General features: G+C 34.8%; 1 protein-coding gene across 1 annotated transcript in view; it reads right to left on the bottom strand.

Annotated features, from left to right (window-relative positions):
* Nucleotides 1-13873, bottom strand: part of TBC1D20 (TBC1 domain family member 20) — a 50938-nt gene that overhangs the window by 31679 nt on the left and 5386 nt on the right. Inside the window, exons 2-3 of the mRNA XM_051979461.1 lie at nucleotides 8526-8711; nucleotides 484-564 (exon numbers count right to left, since the gene is read on the bottom strand). Of these exons, the coding sequence (XP_051835421.1) occupies nucleotides 484-564; nucleotides 8526-8711 (267 nt within the window). The remainder of the gene's footprint in view (nucleotides 1-483; nucleotides 565-8525; nucleotides 8712-13873) is intronic.

The following is a 13873-nucleotide window of genomic DNA, read 5'->3' on the forward strand; positions in this document are numbered from 1 at the left end:
GTCTTATTAGTGCTAAAAATCCAAACCAATTTAGTCCTTTAAAGCACACTGACTGTGACTTTGATCCCTATTAAACCCCCACTCATGGCTTTGGGAAGAAAAAAATATTCTTTATTATTTCACTATCAATATGTCAGGCAGAATTATTTTTAGCTTGGATTTTTCTATCATAACTCAGAAAGTCAGTAATTCAAAGGATTTGAATTTAAAGGATTCAACAGATCTGATAATGGATTCCCAGGAAGGAGGGTGAAAGGTATACAAAGCACTTTTGCCTTCCAGTTACCTGCCTTGTCAGTGTTCTTGCTGCTGATACTAACAGCCTGAGATTCCTAAATGAGTGTAGAGGGAGGAGAAAAAGAAAATCAGGAAATACATGGGCAAATGCAGATGATTCTGACATAGGAAGTCACAATAATGTAGAGAGAAAATGAGGACACAGAGAATGAAACAGGTAGCAAGCCAGAAGAGGCATCACCTTACCAGGTGGGAACCGCCGTAAAGACCGCCTCACATCTAGAAGTACTTGCTGGAAGTCTTTGCTGTCTTCCCGTAGAAACTTCTCTGAGAAAAAAAAAAAAAGAACAAAAATATTTCATAAAATTATTTTGTCCTTTTCTTGGTTTTTAAAGTCCAACCCAAATTCTATTCCATTCTATGAAGTCTTCCCCGAAATCCAATAGTCAATAACCTTTCCTCTCAGATTTCAAAGAACACTTTGTTGCAAACTTCTATAATATACTTACCATGTAATACTTGTTTAGCAAAACTATTTGTTTTTGGCATAATATCTCCTTAGAATATAAATTCTTTATGGGGGTAGAACTATATCCTATCTAACTTATGTACAGGCAAGTCTAGGCAAGATGCTCTGCACATGCTCTGCTTGTTATAATTGTACTTCAGATTCCTAAATCTTCTAGTCTAGCCCATATTTGAGGGATCATTCTGCACTAGCACAACCCTGACAAGTGGTCATTTAGCTTGTTTGAATTGTTGTAATAACAGAGCACTTACTAGCTCATGAGGCAGGTGATTCTGACTATGAACATTTCTTCAACAATGAAAAAATTTCTTCCAAAACCAAATATAATCAGATGTAAAACAACCTAGAATAGAATGACTTATCTGTAGGGACAGAAATATAATGACTTATTTCCTGAAATAGGACATAACCCAGGTTATGTCCATGGCAGAATTCCTGATTTTATGATATAATAATTGCCCAATATTTCTGCCATCCAAACCTAGTCCTACTCATTTCCATCAAATTAAGTTATCAGTAAAGGGAGAGTACACAGGGTTAATTTCTTTTGTCCACTACTCCCTGGGTTTTAAAGGGTTATCATCATCTCTTCCCAAAAAGCTTAGAAAACATTTTGAATAGCACAGAAATAGATATCATATAATTTTTTTAAAAGGTCTCCCCCCATCTCATTATTGATTAGACAATCAAGGCATTACAAAATGAAGGAGATCCATGTAACTTGCCTATAAACTTGGAATAATACAAAAGTAGTCAGTCCTTTGACCAGTTACAATAAGTGTAAATTTCTAAACAAAACCTAAATCAAGAACTTTCTGAAGACCTCAGGAAGAAAATCCCTTATTTCACTTGCAAGTGGTTTTTATATGCATATACACAAACTAATCTTACAATTCATGTAAGATGGAAATTCTGCACCTGACTGGTTAGGAGATATTGCCACTATAAAAACTCAAGAGTTCAGGGGAGGAGATTCCAAGGCTTACATAAAATAAAGAAGCTAAGGTCCCTGCCTAGAAAAGTGCACTGCCCTGAATCTGTCCTTCCTACTATGTTATATGAGTCAATTAATTTTCTGAAAGTGTGAAGTAGCAGAAGAGAAGATAATGAATTTAAAGTCAGTGGAACTGGGTTTGAATTCTGATTCTAATTAATACCTCTGTGATCTTAGGTAAATTGTTCAGCTTTTCTAGGTCTTCATTTTTAAAAGTCAGAAGTTGGGATAAGATGATTTCTAAAGCATCCTTGTACCTCTAAATCCTATTATGCTATAGTAATAGGGTAAGGCATATATAGTTTTCTTCTATACTTTGTCACCTGTTTCTGTATTAGGCAAGTGTCCTAAAGTAAGTAGCACACAATAGTTTATAAGATCTATTTACAGCAGTTTAGCTGGAAGAAAATGAGAATTCCTGGAATTACCTAGGGTAAAAAAAATTACCTTGCATACATATGGGTGCTTTTCAAATGAACTATTGTTCAAATGAAGAGAGCAATGAAGGAGAGAAGGAAAAGAAGGAGACATTACAATAGAAGATTCATACTTAAAGATAGGAGTTGGACTAGATAACTTATCAACTTCCTTCTATAATGTAATTTTTTATATTTTCTACCAATTAGCAAAGTCAATCAACAAGAATTTATTATGTGCCTTTTAAGTGCTAAGCCCTGTGAATAAAAAGACAAAAATGAGGCGGTCCCTGTCCCACCAAGGAACATATATTCTATTAGGGTATATACAACCTTGTAATGATCTCTAATTCTTCGTGTCTTTAAACTTTTCTCCTTCTTGGATAAGATTAGTCCTTGGAGGAATGGCTGGGTGGGAAAAAAGGGTTTTCTCAATCAAACTTCTGTGCAGCCTTTGACATTGTTGAGTATTCTTTGTTCCTTTAGAAATGATGTCTTTAGGTTGTTCTCAATCAAAAAGGCCAAATTGTAGAAATGATGATTGGGAAGTCAGGTTAAGACCTAGATGGAAACCTAACCCAGGTCAGGCTGAGAGGAAAACTGGAAAGTAAACATATGATTACAAGGAAACTGCAATAAAGTAGTCCGACAGAGACGAGCCAAGATTTGACCTTACTTACCCTAAGGAGCCATTTAGAATTTTTAAATGTATATGAGGGAAATGGTCAGGTCTATATTTCAGAAATATTTATTTGGTGGTAGTATAGTAAACAGATTAGAGGCAGAGGAGAAACCATAAACAGATTAAATTTGGAAGCTATTGCAAAAGTCCAAATGAGAAGTGAAAGATGAAGCCTGATCAATACCAAGAAGCTAAGTGGTAGAACTGGATAGAGCCCTGGATCTGGATTCAGGAATTAAATTCTAGATTCAAACACTTACTAGCAGTATGATCCTAGGACAATCAATCAATAAACAATTATTAAACATCTACTAAGTGCCAGGCACAGTGATAAGGGCTGGAAATTCAAAAAGAGGGAAAACACTTGCCCTCAAAGAGCTCACAATTTACTGGGAGAGACAATGTGCAAACAAATATAGACAAACAAGCTAATAAACAGAGGGAAAATACTAGACTTAAGAGGAATTAGAAAAGACTTCCTACAGAATACTGGATTTTAGTTGAGAATTTAAGGAAGCAAGAGAAATCAGCAGGTGGAGTTGAGAAGTGAGAGCATCCCAGCGATGAGTACTGCAAGAGAAAAATTGTCCAGTGCTGAAAGATGGAGTGTCTTGTTTCTACAACAGCCAGGAAGCTAGGATCACTGAAGTGAAGAGTATGTAACAGTCTGAGATTGGAAAGGTAGGAGGGGGCTACATAATGAAGGGTTTTGAATGCTAAACCCAAGATTTTTGTATTTGATTCTAGAAACATTAGGGAGTCACTGGAGTTTATTTAGTAAGAAGGTGACATGATCAGATCACTGAGGCTGAATGGAGGATAGATTAAAGTAGGGTAATACTTGAAGCAGTCAGACCCATCCATCAGAAGATTAATGCAATACCTCAAGCATGAGATAATGATGGCTTACACCAGAATAATGGCAATGTCAAAGGAGAAAAGAGAGAGTATTCAAGAAATGTTGCAAAGGTGAAATAAACAAGTCTTGGCAACAGATCAGAAATGGTTGGGAGAAGGAAAGAAAGTGAAAAGGATGAGTCTTGGGTTTCAAGGGACTGGGAGATGGTATTGTCTTCTAGCGGGAAGGGTGAGAGGGTTCAAGGGGAAAGATAAGAGTTCTGTTATGGGTATGCTTGGTAACTGGATGTCTATTAGAAATCCAGTTTGAGATTTCTTTTTTTTTTTTTTTTTTTTTTTTAATAAATTTTTTTATTTAATAATTACATTATATTTACACTCATTTCTGTTCCGATTTTTTTTTCCCCTCCCTCCCTCCACCCCCTCCCCTAGATGGCAAGCAGTCCTTTATATGTTGGATATGTTGCAGTATATCCTAGATACAATATATGTTTGCAGAACCGAACAGTTCTCTTGTTGCGTAGGGAGAATTGGATTCAGAAGGTATAAATAATCCGGGAAGAGAAACAAAAATGCAGATAGTTCACATTCGTTTCCCAGTGTTCTTTCTTTGGGTGTAGTGCTTTTGTCCGTCATTTATCAATTGAAACTCAGGTCTCTTTGTCAAAGAAATCCACTTCCATCAAAATATGTCCTCATACAATATCGTTGTCGAAGTGTATAATGATCTCCTGGTTCTGCTCATTTCACTTAGCATCAGTTCATGTAGGTCTCTCCAAGCCTCTCTGTATTCATCCTGCTGGTCATTTCTTACAGAACAATAATATTCCATAACATTCATATACCACAATTTACCCAGCCATTCTCCAATTGATGGGCATCCATTCATTTTCCAGTTTCTAGCCACTACAAACAGGGCTGCTACAAACATTTTGGCACATACAGGTCCCTTTCCCTTCTTTAGTATTTCTTTGGGATATAAGCCAATAGAAACACTGCTGGATCAAAGGATATGCACATTTTGATAATTTTTTGGGCATAATTCCAGATTGCTCTCCAGAATGGTTGGATTCGTTCACAACTCCACCAACAATGCATTAGTGTCCCAGTTTTCCCGCATCCCCTCCAACATTCATCATTATTTTTTCCTGTCATCTTAGCCAATCTGACAGGTGTGTAGTGGTATCTCAGAGTTGTCTTAATTTGCATTTCTCTGATCAATAATGATTTGGAACACTCTTTCATATGAGTGGTAATAGTTTCAATCTCATCCTCTGAAAATTGTCTGTTCATATCCTTTGACCATTTATCAATTGGAGAATGGCTTGATTTCTTATAAATTTGAGTCAGTTCTCTATATATTTTGGAAATGAGGCCTTTATCAGAACCTTTAACTGTGAAAATGTTTTCCCAGTTTGTTGCTTCCCTTCTAATCTTGTTTGCATTAGTTTTATTTGTACAAAGGCTTTTTAATTTGATGTAATCGAAATTTTCTATTCTGTGATCAGTAATGGTCTCTAGTTCATCTTTGGTCACAAATTTCTTTCTCCTCCACAAGTCTGAGAGATAAACTATTCTATGTTCCTCTAATTTATTTATAGTCTCGTTCTTTATGCCTAGGTCATAGACCCATTTTGATCTTATCTTGGTATATGGTGTTAAGTGTGGGTCCATGCCTAATTTCTGCATACTAATTTCCAATTATCCCAGCAGTTTTTATCAAATATTGAATTCTTTTCCCAGAAGTTAGGGGCTTTGGGTTTGTCAAACACTAGATTGCTATAGTTGACTATTCTGTCTTGTGAGCCTAGCCTTTTCCACTGATCCACTAATCTATTTCTTAGCCAATACCAAATGGTTTTGGTGACTGCTGCTTTATAATATAATTTTAGATCAGGTACAGCTAGGCCACCTTCATTTGATTTTTTTTTCATTAATTCCTTGAGATTCTCGACTTTTTATTGTTCCATATGAATTTTGTTGTTATTTTTTCTAGATCAATAAAATATTTTCTTGGAAGTCTGATTGGTATAGCACTAAATAAATAGATTAGTTTAGGGAGTATTGTCATCTTTATTATGTTCGCTCGGCCGATCCAAGAGCACTTATATTTTTCCAATTATTTAAGTCTGACTTTATTTGTGTGGAGACTTTTTTATAATTTTGCTCATATAATTCCTGACTTTCCTTTGGTAGATAGATTCCCAAATATTTTATGGTATCAACAGTTATTCTGAATGGATTTCTCTTTGTATCTCTTGCTGTTGGGTTTTGTTGGTGATGTATAAAAATGCTGAGGATTTATGGGGATTTATTTTGTAGCCAGCTACTTTGCTAAAATTATGAATTATTTCCAATAGCTTTTTGGTAGAATCTCTGGGGTTCTCTAGGTATACCATCATATCATCTGCAAAGAAGTTTGAGATTTCTGAAAAGTAACTGGATGTGCAAGACTGGAGATGAGTAGAAAGATTGGAGTAGGATAAGATTTGAGAATCATCACTCTAGAGACCCTAATTAAATCCATGGGTGCTGATGAGATCACCAAGAGAGATAGTATTGAGGGAAAAGAGAAGGGAGCCTAGGAAAGAAGTTTAAGGAACATCGGCAGTTTTGAATATGATTTGAAAGAGAATCTACCAAAAGAGACAGACTACGAAAAGTTAGATAGGTAGGAGGAGAACTAGGAGAAATTAGTGTCCTGAAAACCTAAAGACATCATTTCTAAAGGAACAAAGAATACTTAACAATGTCAAAGGCTGCACAGAGGTCAAGGAGAATAAGAATTGAGACTTTTCTCACTGAATTTGGCAATTAAGAGAGCATCAGTAACTTTGAAGAGAGAAATTTTGATAGAATATTAAAGTTGAAAGCTGAATTTTAAGGACTTAGGCAAGTAAAAGAAAAGTAGAGGTACCCATTGCACACAGCTTTCTTGAGTTTAGCTACAAAGAGCAGAAGAGGTAAAGGATGAAAGAGAGGATGGAAGGATCAAGTAGGGTTATTTTCAAGACAAGTCACTTTATCTCTCCTTCAGATGCCTCAACTGTAAAAGGGGGAAAGGCATAATAAGCATTTATATAGTGCCTACTATGTGCCAAGCAATGTGTTAAGCACTTTACAAAAATTATCTTATTTGATAGCACCTACTTTTCTGGGCAATTATGAGGAGAGAAAGTGGTAATATTTGCAAAGTGCTCTAAAAACCTTCAAATCCAATATAAGTGCTAGTTATTATTATTATTTAAGACAATATAATATTAAGCTACATTAAAAAAAGTAGTGCTTGAAATGAGTAAGGCAAGAGTTTTGCTGTCCTTTATGAAACCACTTTTAGAGTTCAATGCTTAGTTCTAAGATATTTAAGAATGTTATTGACAAGACAGTATGGAAACCAAATTTTACCCTCAAGAATTGTGGAGGGAAGAGAGGGCCCTATAATATTGTCTTCAAATAACTTAGGAAAGGGAATAAATTGGTCCTGTTTGGATCCAGATACCATAGGTAGGCAAGAAGTTATAGGAGGTAATTTTTTTTTAATTTATTTATCATATTGCTTTTTGAATCATATTGGGGGGAAAAAATCAAAGCAAAAGGAAAATACTATGGGAGAGAAAAAAAACAAACAGAAAAAAGAAGTGAACATAGTATGTAGTGGATTTAGATTCAAGCTCCAAAGTTCTTTTTCTGGATGCAGATGGCATTTTCTGTCCCAAGTCTATTGGAATTGTTTTAAGATCACTGAACCACTGAGAAGAGCCAAATCTTTCATAGTTGATCATTGCATATTCTTGCTGTTATTGTATACAATGTATTCTTAGTTTTGCTTGTTTCACTCAACCATCAGTTCTTGTAAATCTTTCCAGGCCTTTCTAAAATCAGCTTATTCATCATTTTTTTAAATAAAACAATAATATTCCATTATCTGCATATACCACAACTTGTTCAGCCATTCCCCAACTGATGGGCATCTACTCATTTTCCAATTCTTTGCTACCACAAAAAGAGCTGCAACAAACATTTTTGCACATGTGAATCCATTCCCCTTCATTATGATTTCCTTAGGATACAGACCCAATAGTGGTACTGCTAGGTCAAAGAATATGTACAGTTTGATAGCCCTTTGGGCATAATTCCGGATTGCTCTCCAGAATGGTTGGATCATTTCACAACTCCACCACAATGCATCAGTGTCTCAGTTTTCCCACATTCCCTCTAACATTTATCATTATCTTTTTCTATTATCTTAGCCAATCTGAGAGGTGTGAGGTGGTACCTAAAAAAAGTTTTAATTTTTATTTCTTTATTCAATAGTGATTTAGAGCATTTTTTCATATGACAATAGATGGATTTAATTACATTATCTGAAAATTGTCTATTGATAAGGAAGATAAATTTTTACAAAATACAAAGAAACATTTTCCTAATAAATATGTCCAAAAATAGAACATGCTGCCCAGGAGGTAATGGTATTAATAATGACTGTAATCACAACAATATTGAACTCCTCATCACTGGTAATATTCAGAAGTCAGATGAGCACTTGTCCAGAATGCTAGAGAAAGAATTTCTAGTATTGGAAGAGGCTGGATTAGATGCCTTCTAAAGCCCCTTATAACTATGAGATTCAATGAAGGTGAAATAGAGGTATTTGTGAAGTAATTATATTAGTACTTTAACAGTTCTTTCCACAGACACCACCAAACAAATCATCCTAAGACAATCAAATTTATTTCCAGACATCAGCAACAGAGAAAAAACCTCTGAAATTGTCCTTCCTTTCCCATAACAAATTTGTTTTCCTTATACCTGGTGGAGGAGGAAGGTCATTTATGTTGACGTTGAGAAGTTTTGGCCACACTTCACGGCGGATATCATCTGTCAGGAGCCCACCTTCACTAATTGCCATGCGGCGGAGAGCAGCCACATCGGTAGGGTCACTGTTCAGGGCTTGGTGAATCTCTGCAGCTTTCCTTTTCTTCTTGGCATTATAGTCTACAGAAGAAAAAAAAAGATGTTACCTCTGAATTGAATCAGGCAAAGCTAAGAAAGGAACAGTAAAAACAGGTAGCTATCTAATGACCAGCATAGAGAGGAAGGGTGTGTGTATGTGTGTAAAAGAACTTAAGATTTTTTATAAATGTTTACGTTTCTAAGAAAATTTCATTCTCCATGGTATATGCGTGCATGCACACAATAAACAGGTGTGTGTACATAGGTATTTATACATAGGCATCCGTATACATGCATACTTTTTTTTTCTGATAAGAGATTTTATGATTTATAGTAAGACTTTAAAGCCTTTTTTTTTAGACAGAACATACAAAGGGCTTAAATTTTCAGAAAGGATATATACACAATTTTCAAACCCCTACAAGGATGTCCAAAAGTTATAACAAAATCTGACACAGGTTCTATTATCTTAAGGTATCTGGTTTAGCTGTTACTTGGTTTGAAATTTACATTGGTGTAGGACTCACTGTGCAGAAATTCTACTGATCTACTAAACTGGTAACTAACTTCCCTTTTATTTATTATCTTAGAGTGTTTTGGGCGCTGAGAGATTAGGTGATTTGCCTATGATTACAAAATCATTATATGGCAAAAGAGACATAAAAATTGTACAATAAAAACCAACAAAACAAGAGATGTCACAAAGCAGTACAATGAATCTGGATGGAACTTCAGATCATCTAGTAAAATTTCCTCATTTTATATTCACATTTATAATGTACATTCTACAACCTAGATAAGGGGTTTCTTCTATATAGGAGGAATGAATTGATAAAGTGTAGACATAATAACTTCTGTATATTTAAGGAAGGGAAACATTACTATGGACTAGATTTATCTGAGAAGACTCCATAGTAGATGTGGGATTTGAGGAATAAGGAAAATACATAAAGGTACATAAGACAAAGGAAGATTTTTAGAGGCAGGAATAACATGAACAAAAGTAGCATGGCAAAATGTAAAGAATGCTGATTCCAAAGTCAGAGGACCTGGATTTAAATTCTGTTTCAGATACTCATTACCCATGTGACTATGAGAAAGTCATTAACCCTTCCTGAGTCTCTTTTTCCTCATGTGTAAAATAAGGGGTATTAGAGTAGATAGACACTAATGTTACTTCTAGCTCTAGATCCATAATCCTATTCAAATAACCAAAACAAATGAGCAGTTTAGTTCGACTGTACAGTGTTTAATTCAATTCAACAAATATTTAGAGAACCTACTATGACAAGTTAGGAGATAAAGCTTTGAATTTGGAATTAGAGAATATCTTAATGCTGTATTACTTCTACTCTGTACTTACACAATAGTTGAGTGTTCATGAAATGAAGCTGCTATATTATGAATGTGAATAAAAACATGAGTGTTGCTTATTTATTATGTGCCAAAGTTTTGGCAGATGACAACTAAGGCAACACATTGATTTGACATTAGGTTATGATGTCAAAAGTAGAGGCAAAACGATGACCTAGACAGATGACTTCCTTTTCCACCTTGTCCTACTTTTCATAACTTTTTAGCCTTGAAAATAGTGCCCTACTTCCCTCTGTCAGCACAGCACCTGACTTAGTCAGGTGTTTGATTAAGAAGTTATTTGTCTTCTGAGTACAGATGTCTATTAGGTTTTTTTCCAAGTTGGCTTGCTTGTGTATGTACACACACACATATATATTTATATACATATAGATACATATACTAAAGAGGCTTAAGTCAAAGAGTGAGTTCTACATTTTAATAAAGCCTTGGAATAACAGCTGACCACTTATATGGCACTTTACAAACTATCTTATTTGATATGATACAACAGCAAGGTTGAAATTAACTTCACTAGCACACTCTATAACATTCTATTTATTCGAAGAATTTAATTGTATTCTTTATTTTCCATGAAATAGAAAAGGTACCAACACTGATTATAATACCAATTTTTAACTGGTCATACTAAATACTATTTGAGAAACATCTTTTAAGCTTTTTCTAAAAGCAGGGAAGGAAATTTGTCCTTAATTAATTCTAACATATTCCCTCCAGCTTATTAGTGTGATATAGCAGCACTGTATTAGATGGGAGAAGAGGTGGAAAAAGCTGTTGCTACATATCCAGGAGAAAAGATCACTGCTTGTAACCACGTGAATTTCCACAAATTTGGGCAACTATTCTGGCAAGATATTAACCATTTTGAACCACTCTACAGTTCTAAGAAAAAAAAATTAGCTCCCAACTGGATTCTTTCCAGATTCTGTTTTGTCCCATTTTCTTAAAATGCTGCTATTCAACTTAACATTTATCAAGCACCTATTACGTGCCTCATTATGTCATGGAGGTGATAATGGGTTCTCAAAAGTCAAAACAGTGGAGCACAAATTATACCAGACTGAAAAAAAACTTCCAATGTAGAGCTGTGCCAGACCCTAATAGTCATTCATTGAGAATACTAATATAAAGAATTAAATAATATGTATTTTCAAGTATTTTACATTCTATCAAGGGAGAGAAATGTATGAATGTAGGGATCAGGTCAGAAAAAGCTTTCCAAAGGAGATACTTGAGATTAATACTTATAGAAAGAGCAGCAGTGTCTGATTCTGAGGTGAGAAGGAAAAAAATGTGCCTAGGCATGAGTGATATTCAGGGCATGGGCCCAAAGGTGAGCGATGCAGCAATGTATGCAGAAGCCAGAGGAAAAATCCAGCTGGTCTGGATCTTCAAGTGCTGACAAGGAATAATGTCAGGTTAGGAAGTTAGGCTGGGGTCAGGCTGTGAAGGACTTTAAAAATTTATGGCAAATTTATATTTTATCCTAGAGGAAACAATGCCACTGGAGTTTATTGAATAGGAAAGTAAAGTGGTCAGATCCATGCTTCTGAGAAAATACTGGCAGCTGTCCATAAGTAAAGGAATCTACTCTAGAGATGGGGGGACAGCAAGCACAAAAGAATAAAGGTAAGAAAGGGCAGAAAATAATAGTAGCTAGTAAGTATATAGTACTTTAAGATTTGTAAAGTATTTCATACATGTTGCCATGTTTGATGCTTATACAACCCTATAAGGTAGGGAGCTACAATTATTCTCAATTTACAGAAAAGGAAACAGAAGTGACTTTTCCAGGCTCATAGAGATAATAAAAGCCTAAGGCTGAATTCATACTCAGGTCTCTTTGAATCCTTAGCATTCTACAGACTGAACTTCTAAGAAAGCAAAGAGTAGTGGAGTGTGACAGGAGATGGAGACATGAAGGGCAATGTTGTGAAATAAGCCAGGAAAATAAAATTGAAGTCAAGCTGTCCAGGCTTAAAAATGCCAGATTATTATTTTACTCAATAGTAAGAGGGAGCCATAGAAGGTTGTGTAGGAGAATGACATAATTAGATTGTTATTTTTTCTTTCCTTTTTGGGTGGGGATAGATGGAGGTAAGAGACATTTTCTCATTCAGTTAAAATGGAAATCTTAATTTAGATGGATTTTTCCCTTTCCTGGGAAGAAACCTGGTCTAGCAAAGAAGTACAAATGATAAATGAGAAGGTTATCTTCTCTTCTTCCCTCCTAATAATATGCAAACTCAACCGAAAGTAAATGTTCTATCATCTTCTCGTTTACAAATTTCAAATTACTAGGTATTCTCCAGAGAGAAGTTAAACAGTTTATGTTGTCTGTAGCTTCCAGCTCTGGTCCTAGTACTATCTCCCTTACAAGATGACTGAATGTTTGGCAGAATCCATTATGCCAAAGGAGTAAACATTACAGGGTGTATGGAGAAGACTTCACTTTGTGGAACCATTTCTCTTTTCCCTTACAAATATCTTACTGCTCATGTCACACACATATTATGATCTTGCCTTAAAAAGACAGGGAAACAAAACACTTTCAGGAATACAAGTGTCCAAAAGTATTCTTTTGAGAAAATATAAAAATGGCAAATGATTATAATAGGTATAAATAACAATGTTAAAATTATTAATTCAAAATGGAAATGAGAAGATGGATATTCTTTAGATGCATAGGAGAAAATAAAATTCATTAGCTTCCAACAATTTAATATTAAAATAAGCTCTACAGGAAGACTTTATTGTGTATTGTGTATTCAATTGAATACACAATTTTGAACTTCAAAATTTCATAAAAATTTGGGTTTAGGAAAAAAGTCTACAATTCACCTGAAGATAGTAAACATTAATTTCAAGTTTTCCAGCTGATTTTTTTGGTCCTCAAAATTAGAGAAATGTGTAAACAAAAATCACTACTACAGTTTACCTATGGTGGTGGTCATTAATATAAAAAATAATGGATTAGAAGAGTGACTAAATTAATGAAAGATACCACAACAAAACATAAAGCTTCCTCTGGTAATGGACAAATCTGATAATTCCCAGGAAATGGGAATTCTACATATATTATGCTTACTCATTCTCTATTAAAATATTCTTCACAGTGGGCCAATATAACAATGGTTCTAAATATTCCTGGGAAGAGGGCACAATACTGAGCTATCACAACTTTGAATAAAAAAACAATCTAGAGTTCTACCTCCACAAAACAACAGGTGTTTCTAGAATCACCTGGGTGAAACAGCATAACATCTATAGGGGAATATATAGGGAAAGAAAACAATGACTAACAATGTTCACATAGTTACCCGTTCTAGAAATTTAAATGTCTTGAGATTACTAAACGGGTCCTTTTAAAGGGCACAGAATTCCATTGTGATTTATGGAATAATGCCTACATTACACCTTATCAAAAAAAAATGATACTTTTTACTTAGAAATTAAACTCAAGACACTATAGCCAACATTGCTCCTAACCAAAACAACGAAGTGAGGAAGAGCCAAAAAAAATCCTCCTCTTTAAGTAAGACTCATTTTGTAAACAAGTTTCAGAGAGAATAACAGGCCATCAGATTTATGATAGGACCCCATTTCTCTATAAGACGGTAGGAGAAGAAAAGAGGATTTTTAGATATTCTAAGTTGGGCTCTAATTTAACAAAACAAACATACCACTACCACCACTCCCCAAAATATAATGTAGCCCTTTTGGGGATACATAAATAGGCTCTAATTAAAACTACCTGAGGAAAAAATAAAAAGGAAGAAATTTGAGATTCTTTTTTATCAACGAAGTATATTATTTTCAATGCTTTTTTT

The sequence above is a fragment of the Antechinus flavipes genome, chromosome 2 (genome assembly GCF_016432865.1).
Source record: "Antechinus flavipes isolate AdamAnt ecotype Samford, QLD, Australia chromosome 2, AdamAnt_v2, whole genome shotgun sequence".
In the NCBI taxonomy this organism is placed as follows: Eukaryota; Metazoa; Chordata; class Mammalia; order Dasyuromorphia; family Dasyuridae; genus Antechinus; species Antechinus flavipes.